General features: G+C 38.5%; 1 protein-coding gene across 1 annotated transcript; it reads left to right on the top strand.

The window, feature by feature from the left end:
- The first annotated feature begins 593 nt into the window (after positions 1-593).
- LOC104605044 (uncharacterized) lies at positions 594-21,915 on the top strand. Its single transcript, XM_010269645.3, has 13 exons — positions 594-1,666; positions 1,988-2,378; positions 2,518-3,178; positions 3,877-3,917; positions 4,232-4,300; positions 6,412-6,512; positions 7,356-7,434; positions 17,523-17,621; positions 17,741-17,809; positions 17,913-17,962; positions 18,072-18,153; positions 20,336-20,430; positions 21,236-21,915. The coding sequence occupies exons 1-13, from the start codon at positions 1,248-1,250 to the stop codon at positions 21,360-21,362; spliced, it is 2,283 nt and encodes a 760-aa protein (XP_010267947.1). The 5' UTR covers positions 594-1,247; the 3' UTR covers positions 21,363-21,915.
- Positions 21,916-23,123: the final 1,208 nt, after the last annotated feature.

Below are 23,123 nucleotides of genomic sequence, written 5' to 3'. Positions count from 1 at the left end.
GTATATGGTTCCGGGCCCACCATTTGCCACCTGTACTTTGTTTTAAGGGTCAACACGGTCCATGTCCATATTGAGTGGGTCCTATAATCAAGTGTCTCCTAACTAAGGGAACAAATGCAAATGCATTAGACTTTTTGTTGAGTAATAAAAAAAAATAGAATTCAAATGACTATCGTATGGTTGTTTGTAATGTTATGGGTCTTGCTGTATTGCAAACTTTTATACACCGTCCATTTATTTATGTAGTACTATGGACTATCGTAGGATTATTATTATAAAAGCTAGACTTTTGACCTTTGACACTGCTGATCTTGAAATTAGGACCCACCCGATGACATGGGATGGGACAGTGGCAGACTGGCAGGTGTCATGGGCTACTGGCCTATGTACGGGATCATGGGCCCTCTGTCCCCAGATCACATCCAGATTTAACCCCCCAAAACCAAAATAAGATGGTTTGTATGATATAATAATAGCTCGGCTTCACATAATCATACATATACACATCACTCACCCCCTATTCCCCTATTCCCCTAATCCCCTATACCCCATTCCCTTCCCGACATCCCGTGGAATGCAATAGAAATTTTGCATACCCTTGATGGGCAAAATCGTAGTTGCAATTAACGAAAAAGGGTGATCCACAAGCCAGTCCAACCTAGTGGTGAAGTGTGGGCTTGTGAAGTCAAGCCCGCCACTAGGTCTCCTCCAAGCATTACTACTACTACTAATTTCACAGAGAGAGAGAGAAGAGAGAGGTGGATTGTAGATTACGATGAGATGGAGATGGAAGTAACTTAATGAGAAGAAAGAGACCTAAGCTCAGAGAAAAAAAAATAAAAAGATCCAAAAACAAAAGGCACCACAGCACAGATCAGTAGAAGCGATGCAGAGAGATTTCTTTTAGAGATTAATGGAGAAAACAACTGCCACTCCTTAAGGAGACATCTGGGGTCGCGTTATCTGTGGTTCTTCTTCTGTGTATTCTTTTCTCTCCATTAAAACAAAGGACATCAAAAAGAAACGGAAAGAAAGCTACCGGAGAAGGCTATAAAAAAAAAGAGTTTGGTGATGCCAACCCAAAAGCTACCTCTCCATTTCAGCATCAGCAATACAACCAGCAGTACATAGAGATGTAGATCGTAGACAGAGACCCAACCAAGTCACCCCTCGGAATCTCTTTTTATCTTCTTAATTGCTCCTGCTGCTGCTATTACTGTCTCAGGGTTTTTCGTTGGGATTTTCTTATGGACACCCCTCCAGCAGAAGAGCTGCTCAAGAAGATCCAAGAGCTCGAAGCTGGGCATGCCCACCTTAAGCAAGAGATGTCGAAGCTGATGCTTAGCACCACTGGTGGCACCGACTCCAAAATGGACAACGGACATCAGCGCTCCCACTCTGTATCGCCCGAGAGATCTAGATTGGCCGCTTCGAGGAGGAAAAGTGGTAGTGTCTACGAAGGAGCTGCTTCCTGGAAAAAGGGTTCCTCGTCTTTCAGGCATTCGTCGCCGTTGCAGAGGGAGAACAGGAGCCATGGTGTTTTGAATCCGGGACAAGGTGGTGGGCCGGCAGCTGTCAAATTTACGGATAAGCAGTATCTGAATATTTTGCAGTCCATGGGGCAATCGGTTCATATATTCGATCTCAGTGGCCGAATCATTTACTGGTGAACTATTCTATTCTGTTATTTTGCAGATTTTTTTCTTGGGTTTCATGTTCAGTTGTCGACCTTTGCTTTCTCGGGGGATCGGGATTGGTGATTTTAGATTACAGTTGTTGTTTGGATTGAGTTTGATTGTCGCCTGTGAACACTAGTTGGTGGTGTTGATTAATTGATATCCTGCACTGCACGATATTTAGTAATAGTTTATATTTGTTTAGTTTTCTTCTTCAATTAGCCTCTACTATGTCTTTCTAACGGAGCTTAGGTTCTCGACCTGTTATGACTCCTTTATTTTTAACCACTTGTAGATGTTCAATTTGGCAGGAATAGAACTGCTGAGCACCTTTATGGTTATCCGGCATCGGAAGCCCTTGGTCAGGACGCCATTGAACTTCTTACAGATTCCCGCGACTCCGATGCAGCAAGTAGTATAGTACGCCGTATAACCATGGGAGAAAGCTGGACCGGCCAGTTCCCTATGAAGAAGAAATCAGGAGAAAGGTTTCTGGTCATTGCTACCAATACGCCATTTTATGACGATGATGGTAGCTTGGTAGGGATTATTTGTGTATCAAGTGATGCACGGCCGTTCCAAGAAATGCGGGTCCCCTTTTCAGGTCCGAGGCCTTTGGAAGGTGATTCCAGCTTTACGCGGCCTAGAAGTGACCTTCACCAACCTCTGCAAGTTGCAATTGCCTCAAAAATATCAAACCTGGTCAGTTTCTTTCTTCCTTTAATCCTTGTTAGTTGTTACTTCTCCAAATATTTCCTCTTCCCCAGGTGAGGATAGGATCCATAGTTTTGTGATTTCTTTTAGCGTAGCCAGCCTTTCTTGACTGTTAGAACCACAACAGGCTTCTAAGGTGACCAATAAAGTCCGTTCAAAAATTCGGATCGGTGAGAATGGCATTGAGCTTGAATGTGGGAGCGGAGACAGCCAGCAATCCGATCATGTCTCAGATGCAATTCTATCTGATCACAGGGAAGATGCGACTTCAAGTGGAGCTAGCACACCTAGGGGAGATGTGGCTCCATCCCCCTTTGGTGTATTTTCTCAGGCTGCAGCTGAGGAGAAATCCCCAGGAAAACCTATCAAAAGTGCTGGTGCAGAGAGTGAAGGGAAGCCTGGGATCCACAAGATGTTAACTTCAAAGGCAGAGTCATGGATTAATAAAAAGGGGATATCGTGGCCTTGGAAAGGTAATGATCGGGATGCACCTGAAGCAAAGGCCAACCGTTTTGTATGGCCCTGGTTGAATCATGATCAAGAAAATGGTTTGGGTCATCAGAAAAATAGTGATTCTAGTGGAAAGCCAGAAAATCAGGAAACTAACCGGCCTGGAAATAATGAGCCTTCTGGGTCCTGGTCCTCATTTAATGTTAATAGCACAAGTAGTGTGAGCAGCAGTGGAAGTACCAGTAGCAGTGCTGTTAATAAACTGGATATGGAAGCCGATTGCTTGGACTATGAAATCTTGTGGGAAGACTTGACAATTGGAGAACAGATTGGGCAAGGTAGTGATCTTTGCCATCACTGATATATATGATCATAGTAAATAATAAGTTGCTTAGGTCACTTCTGCTATTCTCTTTTTCCTTGATAAAGTGCATGTGTTAGATTTTTAAAATGTGCATTACTATCTTTTGCTAAATCTGCAACAGTTTTGCAGCCTGCTCAAACTCAGTCAGTAGCAAAAGGACTAGATTCTCATAAATTCTTCTCCTGGTTTAGGCAAATATATATTGATTTCATAAGTAGATTATTTATTATCTTAGTTCTTAAGTTACTTTTTTTTTATTTGTTTGAAAGGAAGTTTGGATTTTGATACTCCCGGGCATTGTTTTTTTAATATTAATTTGCACTGATTTTTGGTTTTCCACGCAAAAGTTTCTTGTACAACCAGAGGAACAAGTTTTACGCCTAAACAAATAGGAAATTGAAAAAGGAAAAAGAAAGAGTAGAGGAAACATTGGTTATATGCACAAAAGTCCCATACAACAAGATGTAAGAGTTTTCCTATCAAGTTCCATCTAATGGCCATTATATAGGAACATTTACCAAAGTAATAGTCCATATTTTTTTTGATGAATTAATAATCCATATTTTTAATGCTTCTCATGTTTCTGTTTTCATGGTTCATAACTTTGTCTTGTCCCATCATAATCAGATATTCTTTTTTAGGTTTTGTTCTGAATTTCTGATGTTTTTGCAGGTTCTTGTGGAACTGTATATCATGCTCTATGGTATGGCTCGGTATGTTTAGTTCTTCTATTTGGTACCTTCAATATTAGGAGGGAAAATCATATTATCTGCATCACTTGCACTTAGCTGTTTAAAAGCAGTGACTTTGTGTATGTTTAGTTCCATGCTTTTAGCACTCCTACTTCCATGCCAATGTTTAGATGGATTGTGTGCAAGCATACATCATTGCCTTATTGATGTTTCTGATATTGTGGTCTGAAGTCCTTCTAAATTTTAATGATCAGCCTTTTCCAGTTAATGGAAAAAGAATGGTGGTGTTCTTCCAATATATTAAAGGCTTTACATGATATCCACTTTTCTTGCAGGATGTCGCTGTCAAGGTATTCTCCAAGCAAGAGTATTCTGATGAAGTGATACTTTCTTTCAGACAAGAGGTTGCTTTCTTTTCTCAACCTTGGCATTTCTTTTCAAACTGAGTCCTGGTTAAATCATTTTCAGATGTTTTCTAGCCCCTCTGTTTGACATCCTTATGTCCTATTTGACACGTACTGGTAAAAATGTCCTTATGCCCCTGCCTCCTCCCCCCAAAAAATGGACAGTATGCCCCCCAATATTATAATTTATATATTTCTATTCTCATCCTCAACTGAAGCAGAAATATCTAACATGCTTGACTTGCCATGTATGTCTATAAGTTTTGCTTTCCAGCCTCCCCTCCCCCTCCCCCTCCCCCCCCCCCCCCCCCCAAAAAAAAAATGAATAAAATGCCCCTCAATATTATAATTTATATATTTCTGTTCCCATCCTCAACTGAAGCAGAAATGTCTAACATGCTTGACTTGCCAAGTATAGGGGCTAAACCCCTACTTTTGTTATAGGAAAAGAAGAAAAGAAAAGGTGGAAGAAGAAGATTTGTAAGAAGAAAATGTGTTGATTAGACAAAATTTTAAGTTCTTCCCTTGCTTATTGGTTCAGGTTTTGAAATCTTTGAGGATTCAATCAAGAATCAAAACTTCGATACAATACACCCCGTATTGAGTGTAATGTATTGTATCTTTGGCGCCCCAATACACATGTTTACAGGTGTTTTCGGAAACCCATTTTTTAAAATAATATATATCTATATATATATATAAATGAAATTGAAAACCAAAGAAATAAAAAAATAAGAGTATCATTATAAGTACTGATACACCTCTGCCGATACACAGAGGTTTATCGATACTTTAACCAATGGGTTCAATACAGCAGTTAGCAATGTTTGTGTTGATTAAACCCTAACAAATAAGAAAATAATAAAAAGAAATTAGTACATAAACACATAAAATGAGTATTCTAGTTTAATAATGCCTATTTTATAATTATAATGTCAAAAAATTAAAAACATAAAAGTATTTTATAACATAGTGCACAAAACTACTTGGCGACTGGGTGAGGCAAGCCTCCAAGGGCGCCTTGTCGCCTAGGCGTCACCTTGACAACTATGCTCCATTTACTCATGGAAGACACAATTCTTGGGCATCCACCTTTTCACCAATGAAATGCCGATCAATGTCAATGTGTTTGGTTTGATTGTGCTAAAATTATATGCAATTTTAATTGCTGCCTTATTGTCATAATATAATCTTATTGGCTGGTCAACACCAACTGCCAAATCGATTAATACAGGCTTCACCCACATTTTTTCTGAAATAACATGAAAAATAGAATGTAAGACATTTTCAGAAGCCTGACTTGGCAATAAGAAAAAAACAAGGACTCACAGACACATCTGTAGAAAAGTGTAAACTATTAAAATAGTCCATATTTCCTTTTAAGATTCTAAAACTATATACCTATAAAAAAGGTCCAGAAATTTATCTTTGTTATTTGATAATGATTTGTAGGAATTGAGTCCATACAACACTTACACCACTACACCTGGAAAAAGTTACTTCAATGTTAAGAAGATTATCTGAAAGTAATCAAAAGATCAGTTGGTTAAAATTTATTTCATAATGGTGATTTTTGGTGTAAGCTTAGGTAGAACTGGTTTTGTGCTTTTGGTTTGTCCTGATCTTCCAAAAAAATAAAACACATGGCAATTTTTGAGGTTCCTGACTGCTGCATGCTTTCTGCTTTCCAAGGGTGAAAATGCTACTTTTTAAAGTGTTCCTTGAATAGTTGAATTGTAGAAAGGTTTGTTATGATATTGAAAACATACAACTATGAGCATGTTTCCATTTCTTCTTTCATTAGTCACTCCTATTATTTTTGGAGTCTAATTATTATCCAGCAGTACACAACATTCACAGAATGCATCAGACTTTTTGCCAAGATATTTTAGATTTTTTTCTATATTACTTATCTATTTTGCATGCATTTCAAGGACATGCACATGGTCACATTAAAATATCTGAAATTGTAAGTAATTGTTATGGTTTCTCTTATAAAGGCTTATTAGCCCTACTCAATAATACATTATTCCTTAAATGACTTTTTTCCTCATAGAAATTTTGATACAAGTGTCTGGTCTGAAAGTGTATGTATATGTTTTCCAATGAAGGTATCACTTATGAAGAGGCTCCGACATCCAAATGTACTACTTTTCATGGGTGCAGTAACTTCACCTCAGCGTCTTTGCATTGTTACAGAGTTCCTCCCACGGTTCATTCTTCACTTCTCCTTCTGAAAGCTTCAATATTTGGAGAAATCTGAATCATGTTCATATTTTCTACTTGTATAACATATTAATATCATCTACTGTTCTGAATCTGCCATGATAACATAGTTATCAGGGCAACACCTAGGTGACTAGGCACCCTTGGAGGGTTGCCTTGCCCAAGCACCTAAATATTTTTGTATAAGGCACTACTTAGTATTTTTTATATTTTATTTTACGATATTGTAATATTACAATGATTATTATTACACTAAATTATTCATTTTCTAGGTTTATAGTATTTTTATAATTCTTATACTAGTTATCTTTTATTATTTTCTTATTTGTTTGGTTTGAACTAACACACATGATTATGTAGTTTTGAGCCCTTTAAGATTTCAAAACCTGAACTAATAAGTATAGAAGCACTTGAAGTTTTTTTTTTTTTGATAAATGAAGCACTTGAATTATTATTATTTTTATTCCTCTTCCTCCTGATAAAAACAAGGGCTGAGCCCCTATATTTTCTATGTTTTCTTTTCCTTCTTTTCTTCTCATATATATGTTGATTTTGTATGTTTTTATATGATGTTTATACTTATTTCATGAAGATCATGGTAATTCTTAATCAAAGATTATTACTAATTACTATAAGACCTAGGGAACTACCCAAGGATTTATATATTTTTCTTATAAAAATTTATTGCCTAGCTGGGCACCCCCTTGTTGCCTAGGTTTGCCTTGGCCCCTTGAAAACTATGCACAATAACTGTTTTATTAGATTTGGTTGATTTGTAATTACTTTAAATTGTGGTATTTTTTGTGCTTATGTTGCCTTTTTAATGCAGTGGAAGTTTGTTTCGGTTGCTTCAACGAAACACATCTAAATTGGATTGGAGACGGCGAGTTCACATGGCCTTGGATATTGTGAGTTTTACCATTACTCTTTTATAAGAATAAGATATTGTATTAATGATGAAGAGCAAGGTTTAAGGCCCATTTACAAAAGGTTGCATGGTATGGATCTATATAGTGTACAATCAATATATCACAGCCTCACAGGTTGAGTAAAAAGTGATTTCATGCCAATTATTATCACTATCACATTTTCAAAAACTTTTCTTTCAAAAGAAATCAAAAATTAAAGCTTAATATAAAAGCACTACGAAAGAAATGAAACAGGTGTTTTAGTCTTCCATATTAATTGATATGCTGCTTTACTTCCACATGTTCTCTTGTTTCTCACCTTCCAAATGCTCTAACAAATGGAAAAGGGAGCTATGTTTCATAGAATACTATCTCATTCATTTAAGCCCTTCATTTGCTATGGTTGGATGAGAGTGGGTATGTTACCTCTATTGATGAAACAACCCTATAAAATCGGTCCAGACGAGCAATTGTAGATGGAGAATGAACTTCTCCCTATTGATCAAAAAAGATAATGAATTCCTCCCATTTGCCACATAACACGTTCTACAAACTTCATTGCCTCAAGTTCTAGTGCTCACTGGTGAATATGTTAATGAGGCTTTCTTCCGACCATCAAAACAGTTAAACAGAGGGAGGGTCCTGTGGAAATTTTCTAGAGCAGCAGTAATGTGAGCAATATGGGAAGAAAGGAATATAGCGCTACGGGTGATCCATTGGGTATAGACATTCCTACTTTTTCCCCTTTTACAAATTACAATAGAAGATTCTGTAAGAGGCCTTACATAGCAACCCGAATATCAGCAAGAATAACAGTCACTTGTCATGGACAGCTCCAAGCAGCCAACATATAAAACTGAACGTTGATGGAAATAATATGGAAAATCCAGGGAGATCGGACGTTGCTGGTGTGTTTACAGATAGTAATGGTGTAATTGTGGCTTTATATTCAGGGCTAATAGGACAAGGAGATTCATTATGGGCTGAATTACTTGTGGTGCACCGAGGACTTAAACTGGGAAATCTGTTAATTATGAGAAACATTATAGTAGGAGACTCCCATATCTTAATAAGAATCTTAGTGAACAATATAGCTTGTTGAATTGGTAATACAATTGTGTGCTGGGAGAAGTGAGGAAGTTGGCATGGGAATTGTTAATTCAGTTTCAATGGAGAAGGGAAGCAAACAGTTAGGCTGATTATCTAGCCATACAAGGAGTAGACAGAGATGAACTGTTTTGGGTGTCAGTAAATACATAATAAGATAGATGAGAAAGGGTGTAAAAGGGCATGGTAGTTGGAACTACCTGTGGGGATGTGGTGCCTTTTCTACTCTTTAAATTAATACAATGTACAGTTTACAATCAAAAAAAAAAAAATCTTAATGAGGCTTTCAACATTAAGAAAACTTTTGATGGGATATATGGCATAATTTATCCATCATGATGATCCAGATAAATGGGTTTAGGAGATTTACGAACAGAATGGCTGACAGTTTAGCTAAGCAAGGGGTTCATAGAAAAACTATGTTTTAGGCTTATTTGTAATACATGGGATGGTGTAGCTCCCTTGGGTTTGTTGTTTGTTTTCAGAACTTCTTGTTGTACTTATTTATCAAAAAAAACGAAAGAACTTGTTGTACTTCTCTTTTCTAATATTAATGAAATAATCTTTGTGTTGCTGATAAAAAAATGGCACAATTTATCCACCCTGCCCCACAAGAAATAAAATAGAATAAAATAAAAATGATTTAGATTTGAGATTGAGGTACCAAATTCAGTGCCATGTGATTTGTTTCCCTCTGAGGGATCTCTAGAAAGTTTCTGACCCTCCAATATTAAGTTGTTTGATTGCAAGTGGGCCACAAGTAGGGATGCTCATCAAAAACCCAAAAAAAAAAACCGAACTGATGAAACCAAACCAAAAATTCTGGTTAACTGAACTGACCAGTATATATTTATGTATATTATATATATTTCATATATTTATAATATACAATATATTATTTATCATATAATATATTATATATTTCTAGTATTTATATTATATATTTATTTATAATATATATTATAAATATCAAAAAACTGAAGAACTGAACCAGTTGAAAACTAAATCGATTAACCGGTTAACCAACTGATTTCGGTTCGGTTTCAGTTCACAGTTTTCCAAAAACCGGTGGTACCAGTTCGGTTTGGAAAATAGGCCCTATGAGCACCCCTAGCCACAAGAAGACCAATACCTGTGACATGCTCCAGATGATAGGAGATAGGGAAGAGGGATGTATTGGTGTTTTCCCCAATGTGTGCACTCACTGTGTTTGGATAATATGAAGTCAATTAACTATTTTTTATTCACTGTCACTTCACTGCATCAATTTAGTATTCTTCCCTGGTCTCTTTTAAGCTTGTTGATCCTAACTTGAGGGTATTGTTGATATATTGATTATCATTGGATGGTTAGAGATGATTGCCCAAGACTATAGGGATTCAGTTACCTATTCTTGGCATCCAAGCTGTACTGCAAGCTGTGCTGACTTCTGAGATTAGAACTTTGTCACAGATATTTCTAAGGGAGGGGGGATGATGAAAGGCTTGTAAATGGAATTTTTCTTGCTGGCTTGGGAACCTCTTCTTTCAATACCAGCTTCAGTGTTCCTTGGAGCTATGGTCACTTTGTTCTTCTTTCTCACTGTTAGAAGTTATTAGAATCTTTTATATGTATTGGCAGCAGGGTATAGGGGTCTTTTTTCACTTTCTTTCATTATATTAATTAAATAGAGGTAATTATGTAATTATATATATCATTATAATATTAATAAAAGAATGGCGGCAGTTAGAGAACAAAGTTTTGTTCGACCTCTCCTACTTTCTGTCCTAGTTCTCTCAATCTTTATTCTCTCTTCTTCTTCTACTTTATTCTTCACCAACCCAGATTTATTCCAGAATATATTCGTTTGTATGTTCTTATATTTTAGTACTGTTTTAGGCTGATCACATGGTATCAGAGCATCTGTAGTCACCCAACACTTTTTCCAAGCTTTTCACGTCCAATGCATAACAAATTCTTGTCTCCACTATTAGGTGACTAAGACTTAAAAAGGGATTAAAAAGGACCCTTGCATCCCCTGATCGGAAGAGGGTGATGGATGAAAATTTTCATGCTCTTGAATCCAACCACACCTTGGAGCTCACCTCTTTGCCTCCTGGAAAACAGGCAGTAGGGTGCAAATGGGTTTACACCGTTAAACATTGCCTTGATGGTTGCAAAGGAGTACACCCAGACATATGGGATTGGTTATAATCAAACTTTTTCAGCTTTTTTAAGAATGCTTTCCTTAATGGTAAGCTTCAAGAAGAGGTGTATATGAAGTGACGGTTAGCAACCTCATGGGTATGTTGTTCAGGGGGGGAGGTAGGAAAAGGCATGTGCTTGGTGTGCCTAGGCGTTCGCCTTGTGCTTCATCCCAAGCATGCACCTTTTCAAAATTTTTGCATTTTACTCTTTTTAAGCCTAGCAGCTGTCCCCAACCAAGCCCGTCGAGGCAAGCCTAAACAAGTCCATGTTGGCGTCTTAAATTCTTAGTCCCTATAAAAAATGATTTTATAATTTTAGTTGTCTTTTAAAATTATCTTTTATTAGGATGAGTGAATGAACATTAGCAAATAGGGGGTTCTCAGAGAGTGCAATGTAAGCTTGTTGTTTTAGCTTCTCCCGGCTTATGACTCTGTTCTGATCAAACTTTAATACTTACATAAAAAAGGAAAGAAAATATGGTGCTCATTACAGTTGATGCATTTAATCAGGGAGCCTTGCTTCTCACTTTGGCTTAAAATTTTTTTCTTCAGAAGCTAAAATCTGGTAATGCTCCCACTATCTTGCTAGGAATAGGGTTTCTAGGAGGTTATGTGTAGCCTTTTGACATTGCAGTGTCACTACTGGGAGTCTGGAACTGGCTCCCTCCTTTCCCCCCGTCTGTAATAAGTTCATCATTCATTGCCAAGTGAAAAATAAATAAATAAACTGAGGTGGAGATGGAGAGGATTACGGGGGAAGGAGGGAGGTAACAGTAAGGGGAGGAAGGTTGGAGAGGAAAGATCTGAGGTGGGACTAGAGGAGAGGAAGGAAAGGCAGGTGGACAGAGATGAAGGGTAGGGGTGGTGGAATCGGTGAGAGAAGACACGATAGCAGAATTTGTAGGGAAGTTGGGCTGTAGACTGGAAGATTTGAATGAGTTGAAAGAAAGTTTACAGAAGAGGAAGATGCAGATCATAACAAAGAAGAGGAGGTTGAGTGAAGTAGAGAGACTAAAGAGAGATGTAGAAGGAGACAAGAAGCTCGAGCTAAAAGGAGATAGAAGGAAAGGGGGAAAGTAGTGGGTAGGTGGCAAGGGGTTTGTAAAAAGAAACGGAATGAAGATTCTTAGTTGGAATGTGAGTGCGAAGAAGAGAGCAACAATAAAAGAGGTAATAAGACGGTATGACCCAGACATTGTGCTGTTGCAAGAGTCGAAGAGAATGGAGTTTAATGACAAATGGGCAAGAAGTGTATGGAAAGCCAGGGGGATTAGCTGGGTGGCGGCTCCATCGTGGGGTGCTTCCGGGGGGATTGTAACAATGTGGAAGAGGGATGTGGTTGAAGGTCTGGAGGAGTTGATCGGAAAGTACTCGGTTTCCATGAAGTTTAAGCAGCAAGAGGATGATTATATGTGGGTGCTCACAAATGTTTATGGACCGAATGACTACAGAGAGAGAAAGGAGTTGTGGGAGGAACTGGCTGATATTAGAGGGTTGTGGGATGGGCCTTGGTGCATGGGTGGGGATTTCAATGTGATTAGATTCTCGGAAGAGTCCAATAAGATTAACCAGAGGGTGAAAAAAAGCATGAGGAAGTTTAACAGTTTTGTGGATGCCTTTGAGCTTAAAGAGATTCCCCTAGCACATAAGGCATTTACATGGTCAAATCTCCAATCTAGACCCATTTGCTCTAAGCTGGATAGATTCCTGTTCTCTTTGGATTGGGAAGAACATTGGGGAACCTTGGATACTAGAGCTCTCCCAAGGGTGACCTCGGATCACTGGCCCATAGTGTTATGTAAGGAGGAAAGAAGGTGTGGAGGTCCTACCCCCTTTAGATTTGAAAATATGTGGTTACTTCATCCAGGGTTTCCTAACAAAGTGAGGGAGTGGTGGCATGAGTGTAACCCGTCGGTGGAGTGGGAGGGGATGAGATTCCCTAAGAAACTACAATTCTTAAAAGCAAGAATCAAGGAGTGGAATTTGATGGAGTTCGGGAGGACAGAAGAAAGGAAGAGAGACTTGATGAAGAAGATTGAAAGCCTTGACTTTAAAGAGGAAAGGGGAGAATTTGGAGAGGAAGACAATGTCCTCAGGAGAGAATTGAGAAGACAGTTAGAGGACTGCCTGTACAAGGAGGAAATTATCTGGAGGCAAAAATCTCGGTGTAAATGGTTGCAAGAGGGAGATAGAAACACTAGGTATTTCCACTCTCTAGTAGATGGCAGGAGAAGGAAGAACTTTATCTCCAAATTGGTAGTAGATGGAGTTGAGTTAGTACAGCAAGAGGAGATTGCCAGGACCTGTGTGGAGCACTTTAAATCTATTCTAAGAAGGCCTGTGAGTAGAAGGGTGTGGGTAGAAGGTTTGGATTGGCCAGATGTAGGGGTGGAGAACAAGAGAATGATGGAAAGAAGCTTTAATATAGAAGAGATCAAGGAGGCTGTGTTCTCTATGGATAGAACAAAAGCTCCAGGGCTGGATGGGTTTACAATGGCTTTTTATCAAGATTGTTGGGATATCTTGAAAGATGATCTCTTGCGGGTGTTTGAGGAGTTTTTCAGGAGAGGAATTGTCAATCTGGGTGTGAACTCTACTTTTATAGCCTTAATTCCAAAAAAGAAAGATGCATCCCACCTGAAGGATTTTAGGCCAATAAGCTTGGTTAATAGCTTGTATAAGATCATTGCAAAAGTGTTGTCTTTGAGGCTGAAGAAGGTACTGCCAGATATCATTACACACTATCAAGGAGCTTTTGTGAGTGGAAGACAAATTACAGACCAGATTTTAATTGCTAATGAGAGTGTGGAGAACTTTAAGAGGGATAAGAAGAAGGGAGTGGTCTGTAAGCTGGACCTGGAAAAGGCTTATGACTTGTTGGACTGGGAGTTCTTGAGGAAAGTTTTAACTAAATTCGGGTTTGGGGCTAGATGGTGTAAGTGGATCATGGGCTGTGTCCGGAATTGTCATTATTCAGTGCTAGTGAATGGGACAGTGTTAGATTTCTTTCCAGCCAGTAGGGGTATAAGACAAGGAGACCCCCTTTCTCCTTTCTTGTTCATTTTAATTGCGGAGGTTTTGGGGAAACTGATTCATAGAGCAGATTCTAGGGGGCTCATTAGAGGTTGGAGGGTTGGGAGGGTGGAAACCCCCCTCACTCACTTACAGTTTGCTGATGACACGATTTTGTTTTGTGAATGTAGTAATGTGAGGTTTATCAGGAATTTAAAGTCGGTGATACAACTGTTTGAGCAAATGTCCAATTTGAAGGTTAACCTTGGGAAAAGTTGTGTAGTGGGGGTGAATTTGAAGGTGGGAGAGATCAGGGAGAGTGCTGAAGTGCTGGGGTGTGAAGTTTCAGGATGGCCTCTGAACTACTTAGGATTACCATTAGGTGATAATCCCTAGAGAGTTTCTGAAACCCGGTGATGGAAAGGTTTGAAAAAAGATTGGTATCCTGGAAAAAGAACTACCTCTCTCTTGGTGGGAGAATTACACTAATTAAGGCCACGCTTGCTAACTTACCCATCTTTTTCATGTCGGTGTTTAAAATCCCAATGAAGATTGCTAACAGATTAGAGAAGATAATGAGAGATTTCCTGTGGGAGCCAGGAGAAGAGAAGAGGGATCATAGAGTTAGCTGGGAAATAGTGTGTAAGAGTAAGTCGTGTGGTGGCTTGGGGCTTGGGAGTATTAGGAGAAGGAATATGACTCTGCTGGGGAAGTGGTTGTGGAGGTTTCCTTTGGAGAAGGAGAAGCTATGGGCTAGAATAGTGGCAAGTATTCATGGGCTGGAGCACAATGGATGGGACACTGGAATTAGAGCTAGGATCACAAGCAGTTCTCCTTGGAAAGCCATTCATGACCTGCTACCAGTTTTCATTCCTAATATCAGGTATGACTTGAATTCCGGTAACTCCATAAAGTTTTGGGAACAAACCTAGGTGGGGAGCGCCCCTCTAAAGGATCAGTTTCCGTCTTTGTATGCCCTTTCTGATTTGAAAAATGTGCCAATCTCGTCTTTCACCACCCCGTCCTCTTCCATTTCTGGGATTGGGTGGAACTTGGGTCTAAGAAGGGATTTAAGGGACTCAGACTTCGACTATATTTCGAGCCTTCTTGCACTTCTTGATAACGTTGTCTTAGACCCCACTAGGGCGGATTCTAGAATTTGGACACCTACCCCCAATGGCATTTTCTCTTGTGCTTCGTTCTTCAAAGTCTTTAAGTCAGTCCACCAGTCCTACCTTGTCCCCTTTCCCTGTTGGTGAGGTTTGGTGCAGAGCTATACCTCCTAGGGTTGGTAGTTTTTGTTGGGAAGCCTATCTGGAAAGAATCAACACTGGTGATCTACTCCAAAAGAAGAGACCCAATACTTGCTTGTCACCTTAGTAGTGTGTTCTGTGTAAAGCAGATGGGGAGACTGGTTTTCACCTAATGGTGTTTTGCCACTTCGCGAGGTCATTGTGGGATTGGGCTTTCTCCTTATTTGGATGCAGCTGGAATCCCCCATCAGACATGCAAGGCCTTTTCTCCCCTTCCTTTTTCAGGTGGCGGTTAAAAAGGGGAAGGACAATGTGGAGAGGACTATGGGTTGCAGTATGTTGGACACTGTGGGAAGAAAGAAACTCCAAGATATTCTCAGAAACTCAGAGAGGGCCAGCAGATCTGAGGGCTATCATACACTTTAGGGCGGTACAGTGGCTGAAATCTTTGGAAATATTCACAGATTACACTGTGGATGACATGTTGAGGAAGTGGAGTGAAATTGCAAATTGCACGCAGACCAAGTCAGTAATGAGTGTGGCTTGGACCCCCCCACCTAGTGGATTCATGAAATTAAACTTTGATGGATGCAGTAGGGGAAACCCGGGACAATTGGGGATCGGGGGTGTTTTTAGAGATGATAATGGGGTCATCTCTGCTATGTTCTCAGGCCCAATTGGAGTGGTGACTCCCTTAGAGTTGAGATATGTGCAGTTATGGAAGGAGCCCGGAAAGCTAAGGAATTGAACATCAGGAAACTTATAATTGAAGGGGATTCAGAAGTGGTGATAGGGTGGCTGACTAAAGATCAAAATGATTTATGGAAGTATAATAATGAGAAGAGGAAATTCAAATGGCTGGTGCGGGAGATGGAAGTTAAGACATGTTGGATTAAAAGATCAGCTAATTCCTTAGCTGACGGGTTAGCAAAACAAGGGGCAGAAAGGGATTCTTTGTTTTGGGCTAAGCTGTAACGGTAGTGTCTTTGTATCTTTGTATTTCTTCCTTTCTTGAAGTTCTTTGTGACTTTTGGAAGATAAGTGTGTTTGTCTTCCACTTGTATATTTTCTACTGATGAATTAATGAAAGTGTTATTGATCAAAAAAATAAATAAATAAATAAATAAACGTTCCGAGTATGAAGTTTGATTTATAGTTTTTTATTGATAAGTTGGATTTACCGTTTATGCTATTTCCTATGACCCTGTAGTGTTTCCATTTGTAATTCATAGTTTTTCTTGTAGATTTTTGGGCTTTCAATTGATTGGTCAACTCAACATTCTTATCTGATGTGATTATAGATGATCTAGGAGTGTTATATAGGTTCAGAAAAGTCATGGGCTATTTAATTACAGCTGAAGTATCTGAACTGAATGGCTTCTTGCTTTGTCTTTTAATGGTTCATCATCATCCAATTATCCCAACTATATCGGGTCGGCTACATCCTGTTTTGCCATTCTGTTTTGTCTTTTAATGGACAAAAATATAAATAATAATATATTCAAGAGTACAGTAATCAAGCCAACTTCAGCTTCAGCCATTAAGGAACTTAAAACCTCCTTGATAACTTATTCACTAGCAGACAAAGCAATAAGTTTTTCAATTCAGACATTTCACCTTTTATTAAACAACACCTTAGTTTGGATTTACATCCATGACTTCACATGTCCATTTGTAATTGGATCTTCTGAATCCATCTGCTCCAATTCTGTGAATACCTAATCTGTGTCTCTATGCTTGCATCCAGATTGTTTAGAGAATAGGTCTAGATATTTAATGCATCTTTTGTATGGCAGCTTGGTCCCAAATGTTCCCCTTTCCACCCTTTAATCAGGGAAAAGTTAGCACATTTCAACACCAGAGCATCTATCTCCTGTCTCTCCACAACCACCACACCACCCACCCACCTGTGTACTGCCCTTTATAGAACATTCCTGTGAAGTTGATTATTTTTCTTTAAAAAATTGCTGGATATGAAGTCTAAATATGATAAATTAATTTTCTTATTGCTGTACTTTATCGACTTCTCCATGGGGAAGCTTGTGCTCTGATATGGCCTTGTGGCTTGAGATGTACATCTTGTGTGTGTATGTGTGTGTGTGTGTGTGTGTGTGTGTGTGTTTGTGTAAACTTTTGCTATAGATAAAGGAAGCAACCTAGATCTGTAATTTTATACTAGTAAAATTTTTTAGTGAAATCTTTAATTGCTGGAGATTGAAGCCCAATTCATTCCAATTTGGTTATTTATAATTATGATTGGACTCTGATCTCAAATTTTGGCATTGTATTGTTTCCAAATTGGATGTTGCTCCTATTTGTTCATAATGGGAATTGTTTGCTGGACATTGAAAGTATATGTATATGATATAACTTACTGACAGTCTTTTGGATTCCACTGCTTTTACTAGACTTCTGAGCTTTTGATTGTAAAAGAAAATTATTACTTTCCAAGCCCCTAAATTATCTTCCTGGAAAACATTCATTGTTACTCCACTAATCATGATTTCTATTCTTGTTCAATCTTCTTCAGGCCAGGGGCATGAATTATCTTCATCACTGCAACCCACCTATCATCCATCGTGACTTGAAGTCATCAAATCTTCTGGTTGACAGAAACTGGACAGTTAAGGTCTGATTTTTGTTTCTTCTTCTACTTGAAGCCATCTCCCCCCAACCCAATACACATATTGAAGTTAGAAATTTTAAGAGAATAGGCAAGATCATTTCTTTATCCTTTGGTTCCGTCAGGTTGCAGACTTTGGTCTCTCACGTCTCAAGCATGAAACATACCTGACAACAAAGACAGGGAAAGGAACGGTATATAACATAGCATTGCATAATGTCGCATTCTTCTGAAATTTTCTTTGGATTGTTCATAGTGTGGTCTAATCATTTTATATGGAATTTATCCATTTTGTAGCCACAATGGATGGCCCCAGAAGTTCTCCGTAATGAGCCTTCAGATGAGAAGTAATGAACCTTGCATCACTGATTTGATTGTTTTGTTATAATTTTCTTTTTCTTTAAACTAAGATCTGAACAAATATTGATTTATTCTTTTTCATGTGGAAACTTTCAGATCAGATGTGTATAGTTTTGGGGTAATTCTGTGGGAGCTTATTACTGAGAAAATCCCTTGGGATAATCTCAACTCAATGCAGGTATCCTTATTCTTGAGATGATGCATCTTACCTCAATAATTTCCATTTTATTATATTTTTATTTGAAAGAATGACCACATTTTGTGACATTCTATCATTAGTCAAAAAGAATTAGCATTCAATAAAACTACTGAAAAAACAAAAATAAAAACAGAGAAAATTTTAAGAATTAGTAATATTTTAAGAACCCAGCTGAGGTCTTTCCTAATGGGAGTGTTGGGTTGAGTAAATCCTGTTCAACATCTACATTTCATCTAGCATTGATGGTTTATCTAATGCTTTATGACCTGGCCAGCTCAGACAGTTGGACTGTCAGAAACATCACCTGGCACCATGACCAGTCTTGGACAGGCTGAATTTGGCAAATTTTGGAATTCCTGTAGAAAATTATATTGACATTTTTTTTAAGTTTAACATTAAGGCAAGATTTCATTCATTTTGGCAAAATCAGAATGTACAGATTACCAAGTATAGTGGGATATAATACATGGGTTAAATCGTTAAACTCTCCAAATAGGGTATATCAGAAGCTATCTGTATGAAAGAGTATATAATGAGAATTATGGAATGGTGTGGTCTGTCCCTGAAACTGTTGTGGATGGAATGGAAAGAGCAAACTGTTGCCCTTGCTGTTTTCAATACCTTGCCCTGTGGCAATGCTTTGTTCTCAAATAACCTAGAATTTTTTATATAACTTGTAAACTTTTATTGTATTGTTAAAAAGAGTACATGTTCAATGTGTTCAATGTTACCCCAAATATCCTAGCATTTTTTAGTCCAAATTGTTCATGTTGCCCTTTTTACATACACTCTTCATCTTCCATTCCACTAGCACCTCCTTGGTCGTTTGTGGGCAGAACCAGGTATAATTAAATGCTTGGGTCAAGTGAGCCCACAAGATGGTTCTAAATAGACCATATAGGACTAAATGCTTTGCTGTTTCTACCACCTCTGGTTAGAACAAGCAACTTGATGATGATGGGAGCTCACACCTTGCATCAACAACTTGTCCTGTGACAAACATTTGCAAATAGTAGTAGTTTACACCATAGTTTGTCTGTGTTGGTGCCTCCCATAACTCTTTTTGTGCAAAGAGGGACCTTTCAATAGATGATAATTTTTTTAAGAAGGATCTGACTGAAGATATGGGACTTAGCCTACCTACTTCCTAGTTCTACCATCTTGTTCTCCAGGTCAAGTTGGAAGTCATATATTCATGTAGATATGCATATGTATAGCTTCTTTGTTTTTGTTTTTTCCCTAGAATTTTTTTACACCCACCATCTAAGTGCAGCCACCTTGTTCAACAAATGCCAAAGGTTAGGACCATAGTCTATCCCTCCCAAGATCCCAGATAGCTGGGACCAACATTGGGTAATGAACCGCCTAGCAGGAAAAATGGTCAATGCCCTGTGATTAATTGGTCTATCCAGGGCAAACCACTCAAGTCATTAGTTTCCATGGTTGAGAAGGAACAAGTCATATTGACCTCCTCTAGTGGTTTTAGTAGTAGAAAGTGGGTATTGGAAATAGAGTTTGGAGGGGAAGTTATTAGTAGATTCCTTATGGTGTCCTATATCCAATATATCAAAATTATCAATACTCTTTTTTCATTCTCATTTTTTTCTAGGAAAGAGCATTTTCTTTGAGACATAATATGTAATTCTTCTGCCCATCAATTGTTGAACATCCAATTGATTTCTTGATTTTATGCACTTGACAATAAAGCATGAATCAAACAATTACATGAGGATGTCTTTTATTGGTGATTAGTAACAAGTAATGCAGAATATTAGGGATCAGTTGTACTGGGCTGAAGTTGTTCTTTTGCTAAGCAGGGGGGAAATTAGGGATCAGTTGTATTGGGCTCAATTGCAATTTTTGTGCTGTTTTTTTCTTGTAGAGTGAGGGTGCACCTTGTGCCTCTCTCCGGGATGCTTGTAATAGTTTTTTATCTTTATTGATTTCAATGAAGTTGGTGCATTGGATGAATTGTCCCAGCAGTGGTGCGGTTTCGAATGCCGCTATTATCAAAGAAAAGAGCTGTTGATTTGATGTTGTAAAAAGAGTAAAGGGGTGTCAAGCAGTGATTAATATCAAAAAAAAAAAATGAACTTGTCAAAAAAAAACATGTAATGCGGAATACTGCAACTTCTAAAAATTTCTTGGTTGGATTCTGCAGGTAATTGGAGCTGTTGGGTTCATGAATCAACGATTGGAGATACCAAAAGACACAGACCCGCAATGGGTTTCTATAATCCAGAGCTGCTGGGAGAGGTGCTTATTACTTTCTAGTCTCTCTTTTTGTTTCTTTTATCTTTTCCTTCCCTTTTTTTTCCTGCAACCAGGGTAAAAACTTTGGTGTTACCATGAGTCTTAGTAGTTCTCTATTTAGCTAGAAAGAGCCACTCAGATGCACAGACACAGATGCCTTGTTTCTGGTGTCCTAGTCATCTTTGGAGAAGTCCGATTGACCCAGGAATCCTTCTTTTGTTATTTAATTTGAAACCCAAAAGGACCCTCGTCACCCAATATTCCTCTTTGTCCTTTTTCCTTGACTAAAGTAAGAACCTTGCCAACTATACCAGATATTTATGGGCATTCTTTGAATAAAAGAACTAGAGGTTTTGATGTTTAATGCCAAGTCCAACACAAGGTGGGGTTTTGGGTAACCTGGGGTTGATACGACTAATATATGTGTGATCTTGGTGATCCCCTATTTGGTGGACAGTATGGATGGCCACAAGATTCATCCTTGTGACTAGAATAGGCAGTGTGATTTGGAAAAGCTTAATCAACCTGATCCAACGAGGCCATTTTTCCTGGGTTATCATCTTGAGCATGATTTTGGGTGAGAATTCTTCTAGGTGAGACCCATCAGGTGGTGGGACCTGAAATTTGATGCCTGGCATGTTCTTGATGCAAGTAGTTCAGGAGTAAGTGTCTTGTGGTATATAATTATTGTCTAGAAAATAAATTTATACATAATCAATAGTAATTGGGCCTTTGTTTAGCATGTTTGATGATGTATTTTTTTTCTGTGCCTTGATCTTATTTTCTAATTTCAATCTATGGAAAACAGTGAGCCCCAACGTCGACCAAATTTCCAGGAACTACTAGAAAAATTAAAAGATCTGCAGAGACAGTGTTCCATTCAAATTCAAGTGAATCGCATTGCTTCTGGAGATGCCACGCAAAAAGCATTGTAGTTGCGAGAATCAAGTGAAGGTACCTAGAGGCCTGGCTTCGTCTATGGTTTGGTTTTGACAATCCCTTGTCTACACAGTGCAAGCCATGATTTTATTGCGTATCTTGCTTGCACGCTTTTATGCTTTTTGGCGTTGCCAACAGAAGCATCGATTCATTGTTTGTACGCATTGGCATTTATCATTGGTAGAAAACTGCCTCCATAATATGCCAGAGTTGAAGGTGTCTCAAATTGAAGGAAAGAAGAAAAAGATCGGTCAAGAGGATGTGTAAATCATTTGTATGAGGTTTCTGCTAACTTTGGTGATGGTGGTCTTTTATTTTTTTGGATAGACTGAAAACATGGTAATGGTGGTCGATTCTGTGGTTTTTTCCTCCTACTAACCTCATAATATGTCATCTGAAAGGGTGTCAGCTGTAACTTGATTCATGTGATCCGATTCGTCTGTTAACCAATTTGTAATGTCTGAAAAATCAGTCAAAACAGCTGTATATGCATCTTCTCTGTTTGTTTGCCTTGGCAAGTATATAGAATTGAAGAATCTTTTGCTTCAATGGTGGGTATATGTTTCTTTTATTGCATCTTAGACATTGTGGTTAATGACTCGTGTTGGGTGTATTTTGGTCTTGGGGGGGTTCAATGCGTCAACTTGGTTTTCATGTGTCTTAAATTCCTACTTTTTTTGACAAGTAAAAAAAAAAAAAAACTAAGAGAAATTTGTCTTAAATTCCAATTGAGATGGGCTGATTCATCAATTTGAAGCGGAAACGTACAGGGAAATAGCGGTGAAATTAACCTTGAGCGTTGAGCCTTGCACAAAACTAAAGAGAATGGACGAAGGGATGCGTTATAAATCACAGAAAGAAATGTAATTCAAAACTAGAATTTCCTGGTGAGCCAAGTCAGTTCAGTTGCATTCATCCATGCGTTCCCTCACCCAGAGAAAACCTTTGGGTTTTGGGCTTTTTCTCGACTGACTTTTTCGGGGATTTGGTGACTGACTGACTGGTGAGGAAATTATCATAGCAATGGAACCAATCCCGTTTCCTGAAAGGTTTTCTCAGAAAAGATTTTTTTCTTTTTTTTTTTCTGGGGACCATTGCTGCTGCAAACCTGGATCTCCTGCACTCGTTTTGGTGTGAAACGGGTTGTTGTTCTATTCAACTCTTTACACGTCAACCACACACTATCCCCTGATCTCTCACGTGGGAGGTAATTAAATGGCTGATTGCCCCTCCTGTTATGCCCTTTCTCATTTTTTAAATGTAAAAAATAATTAAAAAATATATTTGACTGCCCAATTTGAGGTTGGACATAGAGAAAAAACAAAATAAGGAAGCCCTAACCATTTCTTCTTCAGCCAAGGGAGGGAATGAGTTCCTTCAGTTGTAGAGAAACTGATTACTCTCCCTATTTAATTTTTTATTACTGAATTAGAGAAGAAGAATCACACCCTTTAGTTTTGCATATACGGCAATCATAACATTACATGTTCAGTAATCCTTTTCTCCACAATGGAGTGGCTAGCGCGGAGCTTGCATCTCTGCTACAACCATCTGAGAAGTCAAGAAAAGCGCTTAGACCAAGATCTGTAGCAAATGCAAAAAGCTCTTACCACATGGAGGAGGAAGAAGGACAAGATAGTAGACCATTTTTAACAGCATCCCTCATATATGGTATGGTCTACAATAAGCATCGATGATGAAGTCCGAGAGAAGCAAAGCATTTTTTTTAAGCCTCTAGAGAGACAAAGCTACTTGAG

The sequence above is a fragment of the Nelumbo nucifera genome, chromosome 4, assembly GCF_055504915.1.
Source record: "Nelumbo nucifera cultivar China Antique chromosome 4, China Antique-T2T, whole genome shotgun sequence".
NCBI lineage: Eukaryota > Viridiplantae > Streptophyta > Magnoliopsida > Proteales > Nelumbonaceae > Nelumbo > Nelumbo nucifera.
This window is presented reverse-complemented; position numbering and strand designations above follow the sequence as displayed.